The 13,650-nt window shown below is 37.0% G+C and overlaps 1 protein-coding gene across 7 annotated transcripts in view; it reads right to left on the bottom strand.

The window, feature by feature from the left end:
* The window catches only part of LOC128143520 (inhibitor of growth protein 3), a 193,841-nt gene that overhangs the window by 179,008 nt on the left and 1,183 nt on the right, over positions 1-13,650 (bottom strand). For 3 of the 7 annotated variants that reach the window (XM_052790839.1, XM_052790832.1, XM_052790838.1), the window contains exons 3-11: positions 9,950-10,050; positions 8,496-8,561; positions 7,187-7,283; positions 4,978-5,049; positions 4,556-4,675; positions 3,234-3,391; positions 2,674-2,864; positions 1,317-1,509; positions 348-386 (exon numbers count right to left, since the gene is read on the bottom strand). In XM_052790839.1, coding sequence (XP_052646799.1) covers positions 348-386; positions 1,317-1,509; positions 2,674-2,864; positions 3,234-3,391; positions 4,556-4,675; positions 4,978-5,049; positions 7,187-7,283; positions 8,496-8,561; positions 9,950-10,050 — 1,037 coding nt within the window. Of the gene's footprint in view, positions 1-347; positions 387-1,316; positions 1,510-2,673; positions 2,865-3,233; positions 3,392-4,555; positions 4,676-4,977; positions 5,050-7,186; positions 7,284-8,495; positions 8,562-9,949; positions 10,051-10,232; positions 11,458-13,650 lie in introns of those variants that run through there. The other 4 variants (XM_052790834.1, XM_052790836.1, XM_052790835.1 and 1 more) reach the window with 4 other exon arrangements.

Raw genomic sequence — 13,650 nt, 5'->3', positions numbered from 1 at the left:
TCTGTTTAAATATAGCATCTCGGTAAATACACTATTACATTCAACTGTTCTTTTAAAACCTTTTATTTGAAGGGGACAACTGGTATTAGTAGCAACACAGCTAAAGGTTCCCAGAAATAAAGGGTGTTTTAAAGATGTCAAACATTCCCAGTAAAGGGGGAAGCCTTCTAAAAGAACCTGAACTGTGGGGACAGGTGAAGAGAAGTTTCCTGAAGAACGATTCAACTCACATGCACATTACTCTAAAAAAACCTCTACTCTAAAACCAACTCTAAAGAAAAGTAACTCCTGCAAGCAATAGTTACATGCACATGCCTCTCATGAACCTTTTGAACTTTGTTACTTACATCTTGGTTATCACAGCCTACCATTTCACCATACGACACCTAGTAAATAAGAAAAAAAACCTTATTATATATTACTATTTAAAAGCAATCAGCATTTTCAAAGTGCCAAAGTTCAACCTTCTTCCTTTGAGGAGTTCTTCCATTAACAGCAGCAACAATATCTTGATTTTTCTTTTGTTACACAACCCAAAGAACATCATGTTCACAGCAAATTGATTTTAAAAAATTTTTTATGCAAAAAAAAGATACTTCTGCATATTTCAGGTTGGATTAAAAAGGTCAGCATTCAAAACCTGAACAAATCACATTTTGGTCTAAACAACAGTGCTCAGTACATTATCAGCCCAGTTTTCAAGATTATATTGATGTCTGGCATCTCCCTTGCACACATGACAATTTCAAGCACTTTATTTGAAACAATCAAACACTTTCAAGAGAATTACAGAATTCTATAAACTCTAAAAAAAAAGCTGACACTCTTAAAAGTGTTTAAAATAAGAACACGCATTTTTAAATAAACGTTTCTCATGTTGTCATTCACTCTCTCAAGATTCCCAACAGCCTTCATAAAACTAGTTTTTTGTTTGGTTGCTGGGGGGTTTTTTTGTTTGTTTGTGGGGGTTTTGGGGTTTTTTTTTCCAAGGAAAGTAGAAGAGACCAGGCAAATTCCTTACTAACTTAAAATTTTAACTAAATTCACTGTGAACCTGTTCAATTTCTAACTGAATTATTCCTGAAGTTTTCACTAAAAGATTTAAAACTCTCCAGGTATGTCACATCACTGGAAAATGTGCTTGTTTTCAGCTTCAACAGTTGAGTTCATTATTAGTATCACCAGTAAGTAAATAAAACCAGATCAGAATTTCAAGACTGCAAATAGAATGTTTTTAAATTAGCAATCAGAGAAGGAATTTCAACTACAGCAAAATAGCAGGTGTAGTTGTATTTCAGGTTGGAAGCCATCCTTACCTGATTACAAATGCAGTAACGTGGCTCATTTGGATCATAGGTCCAGTCAACCTGGCTATTAGAATCAGACTCTGGTATTACTGCTGTTTGCTGAGACAGTTCTTGTGCCAGTGCAGATGAAGAAGAACATGATGATAGAGAGGAAGACGAGGAAGATGATGAGGACTGCTGACTTGAGGATTTGTTGTTGTTTCTGGGTGGGAGGAAAGAAAAAAATAGCACGCATAATTTAAATTCATTTCCTGCCAAGTGAGAGAACCACTGAACAAGTACTTTGTTGGCTCTGAAATACTGCAGTATGTAAATACCAAAGCATCATTCTCTAACAGATTTCATTCAACAATTGCAAGAACTGAAATGGACACACCAAATGCTCTTTGGAGAAGGAAACAAGTCATACCACCTTACAAGTACAAGACACTATTCTAATCAATGGAATTTAACAGCTTTAAACTGCCAAATGGCTTTAATGAATGTTTTCCTTCACAAAATTTTCCATCAACAGCCCTGGCGTCAAGTTCCCATAAAAATTATGTTACCAATAAAACAGGAATTTACATATAAATAATATCATATGTCATGTTCAATAGATTACTGTTTTGAAGATGACTGATTCTATGTTAATCTCCACTCAAGCATCACCAATCACTCCATAGGAACAGTGCCAGAATACAAATTCTATGCTTTTGCTTATAGGTCAGATCTGACACCCAAGATATCCATAGATGAAAAATGCTTCTAAGACAAAATTATTAACTGAGCTGTGAATACACACAAATTTGTATGAAGAAAAAAACTCAAGTCAATTTAAAAGGATGGGCATTTTGAGACAAACTCTTTCAAGTACAACCTGTGATTGTTGTCACAATGTGTTGTGACACTGTGTTGTTTAAAATGTTTTTAAACTTCATTTTAATCAGAAATAAAATTCATTCTGTTTCCTGCCCTAGATGGGCAGCCATCGGAAAGCATTGTGATTATTTGTGAAGTGGCATGAAGCAGATCTCCAGATTATTTTAAAACCATCTACAAACCATTGCATGGTAATTCCCAACATTTTCCGTTAGGCCAAATCTTCTCTCCAGAACACAGAAAAATGAAGGAAGAAACTAGACTGTATCACAGATGGAAAAGCAAATCAGGACATTTAGTTAAAACCTTGGAATGAGTTTGCTTAAAAGTGAGAGGGCAAAAGAAGAAAGCCCTGAACAAAAAAAGGCCAGCAGGCAGTAACTACCTTCTGCTGATCGCTCCCCGATATTAAATATGAAGTATTTCTAATATGGCCCATGACCTTTAAAAGAAAGCTTAATTGTCTTGAAAGCTATAATTGCAGTCAACAAGTAAGAAAACCTACTTGCTTTTTCTGCCACTTCGTGAATCTGTGGTTGATGAACTTAATGTCTGTGTTAATGTCGATGCCAGAGCTGATGATGAATATCCAGTTGAATCTCTGGATAAAGAAAATTCTCTTCCAAGCTGAAAATCATTGTTCTTAAACGCTTCATAGCTGGCTTTTAGACTGGATGTTCGTCTTCCTTCCTTCATCTAAAAGGAATACTGACATTGTATCAGATTACACAGTAGAGCTCTTACAGAAGACATACTAGGCTGCTAACTGCTAATTATTTGCACATACATTTGCACAGGTTCATTAGTTACCCTGTATAACAAAATGATGTACAGCAAGATGTAAAAAGGTGTAAAAATATCCCACAGGAAAAGCTAGAAAACAAGCTGTCCCTTTATGCAAGTTTTACAGGATGAAACTAGCATATAAACAAAAATGATAGTATGAGAACTGAATCACATCAGCTGAAAGTGATCATGGGAATTCAGAAAAAATAAAAAAAAATCATTAGTCTTTCTTCTTAATCAATAGTGGATGGCAGAATGACAAGAATGTTTTGACATTACCTGCGCCGTGGCTTGCACTGCTTGAGCTGCTGCCATGGTAATTGCACCGGCCCCAGATCCTGAAGATAATGAGCCCAGGTTATATGATGCCAATGGTTGAGAAGAGTTTGTATTGTATGCATTGTTTGAAGAGGATGATGAATTATTGTTTCGACACCCTTGATGAACAGAACACATTTATGAAATTCAAAATGAAACTAAATTCCTTTGCATTTTAAGAAGAGTTATATATGACAACCAGTGAAAGAGTAGGAACTCCGTTTATGCATCAGAGCAGTCTGATCATTTGGAAAAAAGTTTAAAAAGTCATTTGACACAGCCAGTATTGGCTTATGAAAAAAAGAAGTTTGTTCCCCACCTATCCTCATGTGCAAGGAGTCCTTTTAGAAAGATAGTCCTCACTATCATATTCAACTATCAAAGAACAGATGCAGCTGCTATGTCTATGTCTATATAGACCCAATCTCCACTGAAATAATGCTGACTACTGTAACCATCAGGAAGAGAGTAGGAATGTGACTGTACACCTATAGTGCTTCTGAAGTAAAACTTTTTAAAATCTTAACTCTAAAAACTATCAATCACAGTTTTAATGCAACGCAGATTTCCATGGCCATCTACAGACTGACAGCTGCTCAAAACTTAGTTAATTTTATTTGCCATCTCATGTGAAGTTCCTTCAAAACAAAAGTAAAATGGATATGAGGGAGACTACTTAAAACTGATAAACAGCACTAAATTCCAAAACATAAGGTAGTTTACTTACTATAACCTCTCACAATCTTTTATTTCCAGAAAAGAATCTATGAAACACCCTAATTTTGAAAATGGGCAGAAGGTTGTGGTGTTTTTTTTTTTATTCACTACTCAAAAAGACTTCTCACCTCTTTTGAAAGAGACAACACATGAAAGAATTTTATCGTAGTCAAATGCCATGTCAGACCAACCCTTAAAAAAAAGTGTGAAAATTCTTCTCCCTTACTTTGGAAATTGTTGCATGTGTTTCTTTTCCCCAAAGTAATAATGCATTGATCTCTTATATTTCTACTACTGGCTGAATGAAACTACTGTTACCTTCTTCCAAGCAGTGTAAATAACAAGAAACAGCCAACATGCAGCTGTTAAATGACAACAAAACTGATGCACTTCATGGACAACACAGATGAGTAACAATGCCTGCGATTTCCCATGTTTCAAATGATTGAAAATCCCAGTGGAAAGGGTATGAGCCTCTGATTTCAAAAGACAGTAACTCAAAAATATAATTGGGTTTCTCTTCTTCCAATTAAAAAAGCAATAAAATGCAAGACAATGAAGATTACCTGGTGTATTTTCTTTAGAAGCATCTGAAGTCAGGGTAGATAGAAGAGCTTCAGATTTAAACTTCTTTTCAGGAACATGATCTGTTGTACTATGGTGAGAAGATGGATTGTGTTTCCTTTCTACATGAAACAAATGGAGGGAACTTAAATGTAAAACCTTTTCAGCATGAAAGTCAAACTATAACTGGAGATAATAAAACAGCACTTCCGACTCACTCCCACCAGCAAAATCTTATTGTTTCATTCTTGCACTTCTTCTGAGTAGATATTATTATCACTGCATTACGCCTTCCCCCCCACCCCCCGCCACCAATGTTTGGAGAAAAAAGTAGAAAGTTCTGAACTTTTTTTTTTCTAATACTACTCAACAAAAAATAAGGAAACATAAAACGTGGATGTGTTCTTAAGTCTCAAAGACTTACTCTCTACTGGAGTGTGAGAATGGGCGTGATGGTTATTCACAGGCTGTGATGGTGTATCCAGCTCCAGAGACCCTAAGAGGGAGGTAAAAAGGACAGGAAAATTTCAGTCATCATTGCCATGGTTTTGATTTTTAGATACTACATGAATCTTTATAACATTAACCAAATCACTATGCAGTTATATTTATTTTAATCGGAAGGATTTTTGCTAGAGTTGAAACCCTTCCTGTACTACAACCAGGAGCCGCTGAGAAGAACAGTTTTAAAATAAAAACTGGTGACTGCTGCTGTTCAACTGTTGAAATTAAGAAGTTAAAATCAAGGCCAATAAGGAGAACAAACAACAACATCGCCGTCAACATGCCAGTTATTGAAATGAGTTGCACACAAGCCGGTGACGTTTGGAGAATGCTGTACCAAATGTACTGACAATCTACAACAATATGAATTGAAAAGAAGATTGTACCAGGTAAACTGTGTTAACAAGGCATCTTGTCACACTGAGTCAAAACACACAAGTACTAGCAAGGCCTTTCAAGATGATCTAACATTCAACAGGAAGGGCTTCAGATCATTATCCAAATTTTCTTAACATTCAAAATACAGAGCAACAATCCAAAGGGGGGGGGGGGGGGGAAGAAAAAAGGCAGGAGGGGCACAAATGCAAGTCTATGTCTAAGAATAACATTTCTTGTAATATGAGGCTAAACGATCGCAGCATAGGAGAGACTTTGACTATAAATTTCCGTTAGAACAATATACAACAGTTTATGTATCAATCTTTGGCAAAAAGATTTTGAACTAGCTGCAATACCTACCAACTTACGTTTATACAGAAGACAATCCAAGAAAGTAATCCACATTCATTTTGCAAAATCTGTAGCTTCAACGTTTCTTTACCTCTTTGTTTTTCAGTGCTTTCAAAAAGTACATGAGTGTATTACAAAAGTTTAAAGAAAATTATTCTAGATGAGGTTCAAAGCATAAGGAGATATTTTGGCAGAGCTAACATTAATCATGCTATGAACTAGTCCAAAGGCTGCCCTCTGGTGGAACCTCAACAATATGTATTTACTCTGAAAGGTAAAAATATTAAGTGGCTTCTACTTTTCACTTTATTAAAAAATAAAATAAATACCTTAAGGGTGCAAGGTGCAGTCTCGTACATTTCTATTTTGAGTTCTTGAAATTCTACCTACCTACCTCACCTCGCCAAACACATAGCTCAACTGAAGGTGGTATCACATCTTAAAACTGCAGCTGAGATTCCAACTAAAATAAACTAGTCCTTTTCTGTAGTTCCTAGTTCATTAAAAGCACTTACTTTGCAGGTTTGTTTTTGTGCCTGTTATCTGTAATAGCAATTACAAATAAAAAAATCAAAACCTCCCAGCTTTTATGACAAAGCCACACAAAGTTCAAAGAAAGAATATTTATTTCTAATCTCATTGAGTGATTTAAGTTACTTTTCACTATCCTTGGGTATGAGAACAGTCACTGCCTCTTAGGTCCATAATCACAATAGTTAAATCAACTTTGAAATTTATCATAATCACATTTGAACTTGATGTCTAAATGCCGATGCGTACAGAAAGGCCAAATTCTTCCACACCAAGCTGGCCAAAAAGCTGACACATTACATTTTTGTTCACATTCTGAATACCAGCATTGCTATATTTGTTAAGCGTGCAGGTTTCTTACCCAAAATGCTTCTCCCTCACTACCCCATTACAAAATAACCCACTCTCTCCCCTTTAAAAAAAGAAAACCACTGGGTACCTAACTTTACTTGACATTCCAGACCTATAACTAAAATAATGACCTTCCTCAATTTGGTGGCAATCAATTCAAGTAAGAAATGGTACACTTTTAACTGGGTAGGTGGCAAGCTTAGGCTGAAGTACTTGTCTGAACACGGACAGTTATTAAAAACAGGTTTAAAGAATTCTGTACCTTACTGTAGCAATTGACAAGTGCAACAGTTGTGCGAAAAAAACATTATTCTAATTACTCACTTGTATTTTGACTTCATTGGTAAAAATTGAGGTTGAAACTAAAATTTGAGAATCACTGATGAAAAGCATGCGGGTTAAAACACAATTTTGAAACAAGTGGAAATACTGCCAGCCACTAGCAAGTGTATGATATTTTAATTTTGCAAATTGACAGAAAATCTGTCAAGTTCTTGAAGAAAATCATGCATACTTACGTCTCTCTAGTATTTCTGTAATTCCAGCATTATCTGCTTCGAGTTCCATTTTAAATTTAGCAAGTTCCTGGTCCAATTTTCTCAAATGACGGTCTACCTGTTTTTGAGACAAAGCAACAATAAATAGCATCCAGTTCTAGAACACGAATATCGACATACTTAATCTCAGGTTTGCTAAATATTTCCCTTCCAGCAATTCTCTGCCATGCAGCACTAAGCACGTATAAAAGCGTGCAGAAGCATAACTTCTCAGTCACCTACATTTCCCTAACTCAGCAGAGATACTGCAGTTAACACCAAAATAGTGCTGTTGCTCCTAAGCTGCGCAGTCAATCCCAGCATACAATAAGGCTGCATATTGGCTCAGCAGCTAGAAGCACTCCTCTTACTGTAGGCTATGTTCCAAGACACAGCGTTAAGTGTTTCATTTGAGAAAAAAGATTAAGAGGACTTGGGGGTGTTGTGGGTGCACGTATAGAAAGGAGAGGAGAAAGAACAGTACCTGACGTGCACTTTAGAAGAAATTGGGCTGCGTTGGGGAAACTGCAAGTTTACTGAATTGCAGTTTGTATGCCACTATACACGTCAGTAAACTTAAGTATTCAGTAAAAGGGTCTCTAAACTGAAAGTGTAAAGACTCCTGTGCATTTGAGTAAAATATGACATGCTTTTGGGTACTGAAAATTACCAAAAAACCACAAACACACACGCCTCCAAACTTAATATAATGGAAAGAAACGCTATGTTCCAAATGCTTTCTTCATCTGTAGTCATACAGCAGAATTCTAAACTATTAAAAATTGAACAGGTTTTTGCAGTTAGCAGCTAACCAAAAGAGAGGGGTAAGTTCCAACTTTTGGAACTAACTTTTAGTTAACTGAAGTGAAACTAAAGCAGGCAAGACATATTTGTTTTATGTCTACTATATTTTAGTGCAGTCTGACTTGCAGGTTCTGTTCTCTGAGAAAATGTAAAATAAATATACCTAAAATTAAAAAAACACATGCTATAAGGAAAAGTAACTTGCTTGTGGTCTCTTTTCAGAAAAAAATAAATAAAACATCAACATGCAGGAAAACCTTGTGATTTCTAAAATTATTTCTGTATGTTTTGTATTTAAGTGACACTACCCAAAGCAACAAAATTCTCAAAAGTCAGTAAAATGTTCAGTATTTCTTTCACCAGCATAAATATCTCTATGTAGCTGACATAACAGTACAGGTACCACAGTTGTTGTGCTTAGCAAAATGTTTAGAACTCCTCAGGGCATGAATTTAGGTAATTCGCCACAAGCCTTCTGTCCACTTACCAAATCATATATTTGATTAGCCAGCTGCACTTTTTCATCTGCATCTTCCAAGGCCTTATAATAATCCTGTTATAAAGAGAATTTTTTTTTTAAATTATGAAAGTACCTGAATTACTTTCATCAATTTAAGCTACTGTTATCCAGCACAAAATGTAAGTTTAAAGGAGAAATTCAAGTCAGTTTTCAGAAAGACTGTGAAACTCTACTGTAAACAACAATCAGCTAAATTTTAGATGAGAGATATTAAACATCAATTTATCGTTTGTGCCTTAGAAAAAGCCAAACTGCAAGATGTGGACACTTCCTCCTACAGTGGTATTTACATTTCTGCAAGAAACGCTACAAGAAAGGAAACAGTCTTGGATTTATTTTATATTACACAGCATAATGTTATGGACTCAAAATGAGATGATGTCTTTTACTTCGTATGGATCTTTAGGACCACTGCAGATACTACTGCCCTTCAAAATGATGCTAAACAGTACTGTGAGGGGAGGCCTTTTTAGCACTGTAGTTAAATAGAGATAATTATGTATATAGTTTATAGTTTAAATTATTTTAAAATACATTTCTATAACTCATACGTGTATTCTAAAGCTATCCCATTTTAAAGTCTGCTCTAACTAACGAAAAACCACAGACAAAACTTTTTTTATTTTAAAAAGTATGTTTACACATGTTTTTACTCTAGTTTTAAACAGGTTTAAGTGCCTTGTTATTCTCCATTTCCACTGAACAGTATCTTGCTTAGGCGAAAACTACTTGAAATTTTGGTTCAACTGAAGTCAAAAGCAAATTTTTCATTTACTCCAGTAAAGTAAGAGCTTTGACGACTTCTTTTTTTAAATACAGAAATCTATTTGTATTAATTAAGGAAAAAAAGCCCTTGGACAAGTAAGTGGCTAAAGTAGCAAGTGTAGGAGACTACAAAGGAGTTTCTCCTGACAAAATGATGGGACTACCTTGCTAACAATACCACCACCAATGCCTGAGTGTTGAAGGATAAAACAGAACACATCCATCTTACTCCTCCCTCCCTAAAGCTACATATACCATAGGTATAACACATACAAGGACATAGGCAGAATCACAGGAAATGCTGAAGCTAAGCTTGAAAAACATCCTCTAAAAGAAAGCCAATTAACATGCAACTTCGTGTCACGCAAGCAGAAACAAAAAGTCTGAGCTCAAAATTTAGTACCTGGTTTCCTCACCATTCAGGATCATAATTTTTAAAATGCCAGCAAATACTGGGTAAAACTTGAGAGAAATGCTTGATCAAAGAAACCTTTCAGTCATTTTTCTCCTCCTAGGTAGTTCTATCCATCTCTGTGAAAGCCCAAGGGAAGTCACAGTTCTGAACGCTTAAGTCTCCATCAATCATAAGCTATTTTTTCCTAAGGTTATCTTCATTTGCAAAAGAAAAATGCAACCCACTCTTGTGATATCCTTACTTTTTTGATTGATGTCATTTGTTCTTCTCTCCATTCAGGTTTGTTTTTCTTTGCGTTCATAAAAAATTCATTTACCCTCTGCTCAAGCTGATCCATTGCATCTGTAGCACAGGAAAAGATTAAGAAAAATGTTATCTTCTCATGTACATAAACATTATGAAATAAGGCGGAATTTTTTTCTTAAACAAAGTTGACAGGACTGAGGTGCAAACTATCAGAGAGGAAAAAAAACAAAACAACCAAAACAACCAAGTGACAGTGGACAGAGGAGGGAAATATTTACCTTAATTTCCAAGAAGGAGAATTGCATTCTGGTAGGATTCTCATCAGGGTTCTTGTGCTCTCCAGCATGGGACAGGCAGGACTCCAAGTTCTAAAGGTTTTTTGTCCCTAAGAGCAGTGGTAGTGACTTAAAGCATGACCCAAACTCCTCACCCAGGGCTCTAGACTGCTGACTTTGGAACATTCTAGCCAGTTACAAACTGAGCAGGAAACAAAATGTTCTCCTAAGAGAAACAGTCAAATACAAAACCAAATAATTGAAAAAATTAGTGCCTCAAAAAGGTAGAGCAACTGAAGAGTCAAGTCACCGTCTAAGTCAAGGCCCTCTCCATTGTATGCTAGGAAGGGTGAGGGCAAATTGAAAGCACTCACAAAGTCACTCCCCCCACCCCCCCCCAGTAGCACTAAGGGGTAAATGCACTGATGAAATACTATCTGGACAGGATTCTCACTTACATGAAGTTGAGAAATATCCTAAGGGAAAAAATAAAGCCACTAATTCTCTAACATTAACTATCGTAAGGAAGGAAAATGCCAACTACAAGTTGTTTCGTGTCGTTGTTTATTGAGTCAGGAACAGGGATTCCCTTCCCTTTTACTCTACCCTCCTTCAAAAAAAAAAAAAAAAAAAAAGGCACTGGGTTTACTATTTCAACAGCTGGACACTTGTGCATGCAACAGCTTGCATATTTCCAAAAACACGCAGCTGCCTTAGTCAAACTAGCTTGGACAGCCTTGCTAGTCTCAGGATAGATGATAGTACTGAAAATTTTTTCACAGCACTCTCAGCAATACTGTACAGATAGCAGTTTCAAATTAAACGTGACAATGCACCAACTACCTACAGACTTCAGGCTCTAGATGTAAAACACTTAAGATACTTTCCAGAAACCACCATTAAAACTGGATCACATGATGGCCATCAACTGTTACAAAAACAAACAAACAAACCTCCCAAACCAAACAGAAAAACAAAACAAACAAAAAACCCCACACCAAAACCAGTGAATTAACTAGTTCAAGAAACTCATGAATCCCCAAGTATGATTAACTCTTCAAATCCAATGAAGTCCAAAGGTTTTCTCACTCTGAAAATTCACAACTAGAACTAACTGTTCACATAAATAACCAAAAATCATTCACACTAAATGATCAAAAACATCCATCGATTTTCCCTATGCTAGGAATATCCAGCATCAAAACCAACAGTAACCCAACGACTGATGGGACAGTTGTGACATAGGGTCACATCAACTTTACTTAGACCCAAACAAAGTAGTCAAACAGCTTTGGTGTAAAACAGTTTAAAGATGGGAGAATGTGTACAATGAGCATTTTCCACTTGCACTGTGTTATTCAGGGGGAAGATGAAGAAGCCTGAGCAGCAAGCAAGCAGCACACACTTCATGTGGAGGCTTCTAAAAGCTTTGTTCTTTGACTAAAAGACTATAATTTGGTCCATAAAGCCAACAGACAAAATGTTCTATCTCCTGCTCCCAGAGTGCAGACAGCTAGGTGATAATTATTCTAATGGCTCCATAGACATGAAAAGAAAAAAAAAAAAAAATCTTTCCTCTTTACTTTTTATTGAGGACAAATATCAGTCTGTGTGAAACCGCGTAAGGGAAAACTTCCACAGAAACCTGGTCTCTCCTGAAAGGGCAGAAATGGCAAAGGGAAATGCAGGTCAGATCTATTAAATTATATGAAAAGTCCTCTCTGCTACACTCAAGTTCCTTCACCTTTTCTTCCCCCCCTACCTTTTCAATCCAACTGTTGTACTATATTCTGAGATACTAATTTCTTAGATGAGATTTCCCAAGAGAGTTGCCAGAAATTCTATTAGAAGAGAAGTCTTCTTCCAGAGCTTGACATTTTACCACGGAGGCCTGATAATCCGTGATTCGAACTTAAATAGAGAAACACATTTTATGCTCCACGTGGAGCTCAGCTAAAGGTCAAGAGTCAAGTCACAGCCCAGATGGTCTTCACTTCTCCCACAGCAGCCTTACCAGGACATACAGTAGGTACAGCTGGTTTATTATTTCTTCCAACAACAAACAGCAGCACCTGACCCATTAGAAGTCCATGTGGTCCAAACAGGACAGAATATAAAGTCAACATCGACTCTGAAACACAGCAGCACAGTTATCTCTGAATTACAACTCATGTAGGTTTCTGGGGCAGCATCACTCACCGAAGTACTGTTTTCAAGTACTTCAGAGAATCTTCACAGTAAGTCACTATGTCACAGCATGAGAACAACCTCTAGGTTTGCACGTAGCATTCAGTGGGCAGTCTGGCAACTGATGTTGAAGAGATGCTAGTCCAGAAGTTTCGTAAATGTCTTTGGATGCTTTGTCACTCATTGTGCAAGAATTACGGAAGTACCAAGGGCCGAGATAATTTTTCTCTGGGCCTAAGGCTGGTTTTAGTATACAATATTCAGTGTTATTTGCTACTTCCAGTAATACAATATGGAGTGTTATTCACCACTTCCAGTTAAAGCAGAGGAAATGACTACTGCAACCTTGGCAGTGCTAGTTGGCTCGGTTCTGAAAAACACTTCAGAAAAACTACTAGCTTCTTTGCGTCCCTACTGAATAGAAGTAAAATCTGTGAACTTACTCAGAACTACCTAAGTCAGTGAGCTGCTCACTCCCCCTCCTGGTGCTCCCTAGCGACAGCTACTTCAGAGGTGTCATCTCCCATAAGGAGCCATTGCTCTGTTCCCACAACTTTAAGAACTGAACCCAAGACAGCACTTAGGCCATAGTATACCAAAAAAAAAAAAAAATCTTACAGACAGTTCAACATGTGTCAATGAAGCCTGTTAAACAGACCTGCTGGGTCCACTAACGCAAATGTCCAAGGGAAAGCCTGAGACCATGCTTCAAAGTATTACAGGTTAAACCATTTTTTTCAAGAACTGTGCTCCCACAGCATTGCATTTTGTACTCCTGTATGGCATTCACTTCTTATTCCAACCCTTGCTCTTTCTCTCATTCTTCAACAGTCTGACCCTTCTGTATTCACGATTCATCTTTTGTACACTAAGTTTCATTAACAAAGACTTTTGCATCACAGTTACAGATGAACATATTAATTGTGTGTTAAACGACAGCAACACCTAATTGGGTTTTACAGGACACCCAAGTCCCAGGTGATAGACTACATTAGAAAAGATGAAAAGGCAATGCTCCCTGAAAACGGCATAATGCAGGGTGTTATATCAGGATATAAGCAGAAATATACGAAGCGACCTACAAAGGAACCTAAAGCAGACTGCACCTTTGGTTGCGCGTCTGCTAGGGCACAAGAGGCTAAGCAAGCAGCACTGTCACATACGGTAGTATGACGGGAGCTGGCTGGAAAGTTTCAGAGACAGCATGCTGCTACCTGCTGGCGGAGCGGGACAT

This window comes from Harpia harpyja, chromosome 6, assembly GCF_026419915.1.
Source record: "Harpia harpyja isolate bHarHar1 chromosome 6, bHarHar1 primary haplotype, whole genome shotgun sequence".
Lineage (NCBI taxonomy): Eukaryota > Metazoa > Chordata > Aves > Accipitriformes > Accipitridae > Harpia > Harpia harpyja.
Note: the sequence above shows the minus strand (reverse complement) of the source record. Positions and strands in the feature narration are given on the sequence as shown.